Source organism: Chaetodon trifascialis, chromosome 2 (assembly GCF_039877785.1).
Source record: "Chaetodon trifascialis isolate fChaTrf1 chromosome 2, fChaTrf1.hap1, whole genome shotgun sequence".
Lineage (NCBI taxonomy): Eukaryota > Metazoa > Chordata > Actinopteri > Chaetodontiformes > Chaetodontidae > Chaetodon > Chaetodon trifascialis.
Window position 1 is genome coordinate 24783367 of NC_092057.1, and position 6682 is coordinate 24790048.

At 42.5% G+C, this 6682-nt stretch overlaps 1 protein-coding gene across 3 annotated transcripts; it reads left to right on the forward strand.

The window, feature by feature from the left end:
* Positions 1-344: 344 nt before the first annotated feature.
* Positions 345-6156, forward strand: LOC139339073 (uncharacterized). Of its 3 annotated transcripts, none has more exons than XM_070974524.1 (4): positions 345-1188; positions 1270-1394; positions 1561-1687; positions 2811-6156. In XM_070974524.1, the coding sequence occupies exons 1-4, from the start codon at positions 903-905 to the stop codon at positions 4016-4018; spliced, it is 1746 nt and encodes a 581-aa protein (XP_070830625.1). In that variant the 5' UTR covers positions 345-902; the 3' UTR covers positions 4019-6156. The 3 variants fall into 3 exon arrangements, with proteins under 3 accessions (XP_070830625.1, XP_070830633.1, XP_070830641.1); XM_070974532.1 differs by having other exon boundaries at positions 1270-1398; positions 1571-1687; positions 2811-4992; XM_070974540.1 differs by having other exon boundaries at positions 1270-1398; positions 1580-1687; positions 2811-4992.
* The last annotated feature ends 526 nt before the right edge of the window (positions 6157-6682 follow it).

The window sequence follows — 6682 nt, forward strand, 5'->3', positions numbered from 1 at the left end:
GCCATTGTGGCCTTACAAACTACTAAATGTAATAATTGGTAAGCTTAAAGATTTTTGATAAATTTCCCCCAGGAAAAGTACAAAGTTAACATATCCATTATATTGGGAACCTAATCTCAAACTCTAGGGGTCCATCAAAGTGGATGTATCACATAATTTTAGTATCAAAAACATTGTCGAAATATAACCTTTGATCTCCACATAAATCAGACGTGCTCTACTTTTTTGAGGGGTGTAAATTAATTGAGAATAAATAAATTAAGTGCTTTCCGCGGCCTCTGGCTTTCACTTTACGAAAACGCGTTTTGTTATTCAGTTTTCAGGTTGGGCCACCGTACTCCGCTGTGAATGACGTCACGAGCAAAAACAAGGACCACAAGCAATTGTTTGAAGGCTAGCACGGTGAAAGGGTTAGTGTATATGACTGTTTAGCCGAAAAGTCGCTGTTCGTGATATCTATAACGCAAATATTCCAGATCAACACGTTAGGGTTGACTGTGGTTTACGTAGTTCCTCACTGTGAATGAGTCGTTAACGCCGCTTACGTTAGTTAGCATACGGCTGCAACCATTAAGCTAAGGAGGCACGTTAGCTGGCTAACTGTCATGACAGCAATTCCTGTCAGTAAACAGCTCGTTGGGTATCGTAATTCCAACCTTTTAACATCTATATTTTAGTGAATATGTTAATTTGTCATTGCTCCAAAAACTCTCATCAACAAGTGGATGCATAGCTTCATTGAGTAGAGACTACCTTACGATAATGGTGTACAACCTAAACAACTTGTGGTAGCTTTCTTAAGGAAAACAGCGGAGTCCTTCTTCCTCACTTCTGTTTTTCTTACCAACACACGAAATTCCGTTGTGTAGCAGCTGTCAGACGCGGGACCCTGACAGTGCAACATGTCGGACCTGGACACCCTCATTGTCACTTTCCAGACTCAGCTATCGGATGTGATGGAGGCGGTGGTGAAGACAGCCATGTACGAGGTCACCAGGTTGGTGGAGGACGGTTTCCTGGAGGAGGTAAAGCGCAGGAACCAGGAGGTGGAATCCCTTAGGATTCAGCTGCAGTGGGCTGAGAGGAAATTGAGTGACCAGGAGGCAAAAGACGGAGGGAAAACTGGGAAGGATGATGTGGAAATGTCCAGTGACGCCGCAGAACAAAGGGCCAAAGAACAGCAAGATGGTGAGACCAAGCAGATTTAGTATGTATTTAGCTATAAAACACTGCATTCTCTTATACGACCCCAATACTCCTCTTTTTCAGACTTTTTGAGAGACTGTGGTGTGAAGAAAGAGGGTGACTCTGTGGAAAGGTGGACAAGAATCCAACAGGAAGTCATATCAGAGGCAGCAGATCATCCTACAGCCGCCCCCGGCCCTGAATCACTGGTGGGTCACAAGACTGTCTCAGAGCAGAAATACTCGATCAATGTTGTTCTGAGGGACCTTATGCATATCTGTTCAGAATGGAGACTTCAGCACAGAGCATCCAACTAACCGATCACAATGAAACCATATTCTCGAAATTCTCTGATGTGTTGTCTGTGCCATTTAGGCCACAGAAGAAGAAGAAGAAGAAGAAGGAGAAGAAGAAGTGTTGCCAGCAGCAGATGTAAAAGAAGAAGAAGCGAGTAAGCTCTCTTGTTCTGTGCACTTGGCAGGGTGGCGCGGCGCCCTTGATGGTGAGTGTTGGCTTGCATCACCGATGTCCACTGCTTTTGTTGCTTATTAAGTTTGAGTATCTAATACGGCTGTAACAGGTACAAAAGTTCACAGTTCCTTGGTTTTGGGATCACGGTGTTTTCAGTACAGCAGGGAAAACGATTAATGTAGAAAATACCATTTTGTCACTTAATTTGAAAAATGTAAACATTCAATAGTGGCTCATTGGCTGTAAGTCTGACTGTAACAGTACAAATGTGTGCAGCGACAGGACACGGGCTTGAGTAACCTGGCTAAGCCGACCAGCATTCCACAGCTGATTGGCAACCAGTGGTGCACTGCCAAACTTTGCTGGTAAAACTTGCACTCTGCAATCTGTGTAAATATAAATAATAATAAATAATAATAATAAATATGTAGACTATTTTCATAGTAATTGTTTGGGTCACAGGACATACTGAACAAGGAAGCCGCATACTGAACTGTCCTGTGAGCCTCCTGCGCTGAGTGGTTGGGGATGAAGACACGTACTGTTACACCCCTGTAATCTGCTAATATACATTTTTTTAATACTGTTTTCACTTATTTTACTCCTACGGTAAAGTGTTGTTATTCCTTGCACTTAATAAGTAAACATAAGTATCACACTTCAAAAATTCAAAAATAGCTCAATTTGCCACATTTGGCTGTTTTCTCAATAAGGTAATGTGTGCAAAAGAAAAGTGATGTTCAGTTCTTTAAGTTATATCACTAAATATAACTTTCCTTGTCTCATCATAGTGCAGAGACCTTGGAATTCATTTGCCACTGTGGCTTGTAGACACAGAGGTTGACATCCTCTCATGCAGGCAGTTTCTCAAATTTATTTTTCATCAGTGAAATCTTATCCTTTCAAGGAGCATTTTTTTGTAAATGCATGACCTCTGTCCCTCTTAACTTCTAGAATAAATAGAATTAGTTTAGCAACTCTCTTACCTCAGCAGGTTTTTGTTCTTGTGGAGAGAATATTATGTTTTCAGACCAACATGCTGAGTTTACAGCATTAGCTGTGACAGTAACCAACTTGCTTTTTCTGTGAAGTATCTACCTTTCTATCTACCGAAAAAGGTATGAATATAACTCCTGTTTCCATTCATTTTCCAGGTGAAGCCGGACCTGATTCCCACAGCACAAGTGAAGTGACTGAGGCACAACCAAAACAGACTCCAGAGAACAATGAGGACTTATTGAGGAACGCCATAAAGCAAGACCCACAGATCACTACTGCATATGTCTTTCACAAAGAGCAGGAGGAGGCACACATGGCTACAGATCCATCTCTCCAGGTGGACAGTGGATGGGCAGGCCTGACTGTCACAACAGCTGGATTGCTGCAGAATCACAGACTTGCAGCTGAAAAGGATTGTGATCCAGCGAAAACTCGAGGTTCTCTACAGCAAACGGAACACGAGCTGGCCAACTCCGTCACAGCAGAGGTCAATGTTCTGGCTGTCCCAGGCAGAGATCAGATTGCATCCTCAGCGTCCCCTTTGGCAAGACTTCAAGACGGTGATGCACTGGGTGTGACTATCAAGCAGGAGGTTATTGTCGATTCTGATGGGTGTGTGGAAAGCAAGCATAAAGAAAAGAGGCTGACAAAGTCTGGGATGGCGTCTTTCTCATGTTCAGTAAAGCAGCACAGGGTCAGTTCAGAACTGCTCAAGCAGAACCACATTTCCCATAAAGCTGCTGTGCAGGAGGTTATGAGGCTGCATTCCAAAGTGGGTACAGGTCTCAGGTTGCAAGCTGCTATACAGCACCTCCACCGGCCGATGAAAAAGCCCCCCCACATGCTCTTGAACAGCACCGGCACAGCTCTGTCCGCAGCTCACTCTCAGGCTGTGAACTTAAATCCCCTCAACAGAATTCCCTCCACGTCTAAAGCCGCTCCTCCTCCTCCACTCTCAGTGCAGCGGCTTCACCTGGGTGACAAACAGGCTGCAGCAAATAACCGAACCGGCGCCCCATGGGTCAGCATCAAAACCCAACTTCAGTCCACAAACTCCCATCACACCAACCCCTTACCCCATCCAGACTCTCACCTTCAATCTGGCCCCAGGCACCTGCGCTGTGGCCAGTGTGGGAAGTGTTTTCCCCACCCCAGCAACCTGAAGGCCCACCTGCAGACTCACACCGGTGAGCGACCTTTCTGCTGCTCCCTCTGTGGCCGCAGCTTCACCAAGCTGAGCAACCTGAAGGCCCACAGACGGGTCCACACCGGAGAGAGGCCGTACTGCTGCTTGGCTTGTGGCAAACGCTTCACCCAGAAATGCAACCTGAAACGCCACCAGAGGATTCATCTGGATGTATGATGATGGACAGCCAGTGAGGAAAAAGACACATTTGGTGTGTTTGTTTCGTTTAGATGAAGATGCTCCAGTGTTTCCTTGGCAGTGTAACACAGCTGCTCTGATGCAGTGCAAAAATGCTTCTTGTTTAGGCGTCTCTTGAAGTGATTGTCCCAAGTTCTTCTGTGCATTTGAGAAAGGTTAATCTAGTAACATTCAAAGGTGTTGTCATGTTGTTAAAGGACAGGAGGCAGTGTGTTGTGAAATGTAGCATGCACAGAGAAAGGTCAGTTGTCACTTTTGATCAATAAATAACTATTTATTCTGTGAATACTCAAATTCCTCCGTCATATGAATTGCACCGTGCCTGTGAGCATCGAAGCACTTACTATATATTTGACCATGGATCAGGGCAGGCACTTATCAGCCTGCAGAAAGTCAAATTTTGGACATACATGAAATATAAAAGTGATTCTGTCTGTTCAGAGTAGATCTTAGATGACGACAGCACAGAAACAGATGAGCACACAGCTTCAGTGAAAGCACTGGAGTTCAGGATGGTGCAGCCGTAGCCTCTTATTTTCATTGACTTCATCTGGTGCAACTTTTTATGTTTTATTTATTTATTTATTGAATTTGAGTTTGGTTGTCTTTCTGTTTCCATTTCCATCGATTTCATATTATTTTATCCCATTATATGTATTTATATATTAGATTGTTGTTCATTTGACATGTTAATTGCTGCTATTTTTTCTGAAGGATAAAAAATTAATCATTTGCAGATGTTGAGAAAATCCAGCTCACTGATTGGTTATTTCTGTCTTTATTTTTGTTTTTGTTTGTTTGACAAGCTATGCAGATAAAACAAGGAAAAAAAACATGCCTATGACTGCCACTGATTGGCTCGTCCTGCTCTGAGCATACATGTGATGAATCTCATGTTTAAGACTGTTCAGGATGACTCTCACACTTCATTGTGTATGTTGATAAATGTCTTATTCTCCACATTCAGTGAAGAACTTCTGTACAAATTCCTCCTCAACTGACTCTTCAGAGCACTACTCAAGAGTAATTGTCTTTGATAAATACCACCCCGGGTCTCGTGACTCTACACGGTCATATTACATAATTTCAAGGGGTTTTAAAATGTTTCTCCTCCAGCTGAAGTTTGCTTTCTTTCTGCTCAGATTGCTCTGCTAAAATCCTGAAAACTGCACCCTCTGAAGAACTGACAGTACTTAGATGATGACTGATGACTAAATTTACACACTTGACTGTTAAAAGTAAACCATTAAAAAGCTCCTCTAAAAATACCTCAGTCAAGTTTTACAGCAGTTTTATTGTAGTGTCGCCGCTTGGTGGCAGTGTTTCGCCTCACTGTTCAAATATCAGGACCACAGCAGAGATGTTAGTCGTCTTGTCTGGCTGCTGTGTAATAGAGGAGTACTCTTTAAGAAAATCACTCCATTAGAGCTACACGTCATAATTACAAGTGTCTATGGACACTGTTTTAGCCCATGCCTGTGTGTGTGTGTGTGTGTGTGTGTGTGTGTGTGTGTGTGTGTGTGTGTGTGTGTGTTACATATGTTTCAGGATTACTCTTGATGTGTTCTATCTGAAGTTAGAGTCAGAGCAGCACTGTGCAGGTGGTACAACTGATAACATTTTAATCTTATTTACAAGGTGAGGTAAAAGCTAGCTGAGGCTAAACTCTGTCTCGCTCTGTGTGTGTGTGTGTGTGTGTGTGTGTGTGTGTGAGAGAGAGAGAGAGAGAGAGAGGGAGAGAGTGGAAATGTGGATTAAAGCGGTGCTTCTGTTCTAGATGATATCTTCTTTTTGATGTCTGAACCCAATAACAAGAGAAGTTATCTATGAAGGGCAATTGAAATACCTACTTAGCTGAATCTGCAGTGAGCATAATAGATAGCGTGGCTGTGTGAGGGGACTGTGAAACCAGTCTGTTGGTTCTCAGTTGAATGTGTGGGAGTGCACAGCGTATATAAACATATCCCTGTCTGTTAGCCAACATACACCATGTTTGCTTCAAACCGATGAGCTAAAACATGACTTACAGTACCTATGACGCTGGTGTAAATCCTTAGTGTTTCCTCTGATTGGGCCAATAATATAAGAATTTCTTCTGAGATGTTTAATTTCTCTTTAAAAAAAAAAAAAGCATATTCCCATTTTCATCTCTTTGCATCAACCAAGGGACTGTAGGAAAAGTTTCAGGGTGGGAACAGGTGCAAAATTTTATTCTTTTATTAAAAAAAGAAGGGAAAAAAATATTTTTAACCGTCACCATCAGCTTTGTCACATTATATAACAGACATAATTTTTAACAGTGTTTTGAAAAAGTTTTGAAAGGCATCAATGATACCGCGTTGCCCACCTCTCTGTTGCTCTAAAGGGCGCGGACAAACAACAGAGTTTGTCATTTAATTTGAAGGACGTTGGAAAATACAGTCAATCTCAGTCAATACGACCATCAAATGCATAAACGAGGACCAGGCGACAACTCGTGCCGAAGGGCCCCTCCATGTCCACTCCATAGTCGACATGTGGGGTGCAGAACGCACCTCCACAGTGAACATGAAAACCATCTTTTTGAAGTAAATATTTGATTCCTTTTTATTTTTTATAAAAATCCTAAATATGAACTACAATATTAAATGAAATTATGGGGTA

What these genes read in the sequence shown, in the direction of transcription:
- LOC139339073 (XM_070974524.1), top strand. Translation starts at nt 903, where the DNA reads ATGTCGGACCTGGACACCCTCATTGTCACTTTCCAGACTCAGCTATCG. An exon ending in GGCCAAAGAACAGCAAGATG is followed by an intron (nt 1,189 to 1,269) that starts GTGAGACCAAGC and finishes CCTCTTTTTCAG; the next exon opens with ACTTTTTGAGAGACTGTGGT. An exon ending in GTGGCGCGGCGCCCTTGATG is followed by an intron (nt 1,688 to 2,810) that starts GTGAGTGTTGGC and finishes TTCATTTTCCAG; the next exon opens with GTGAAGCCGGACCTGATTCC.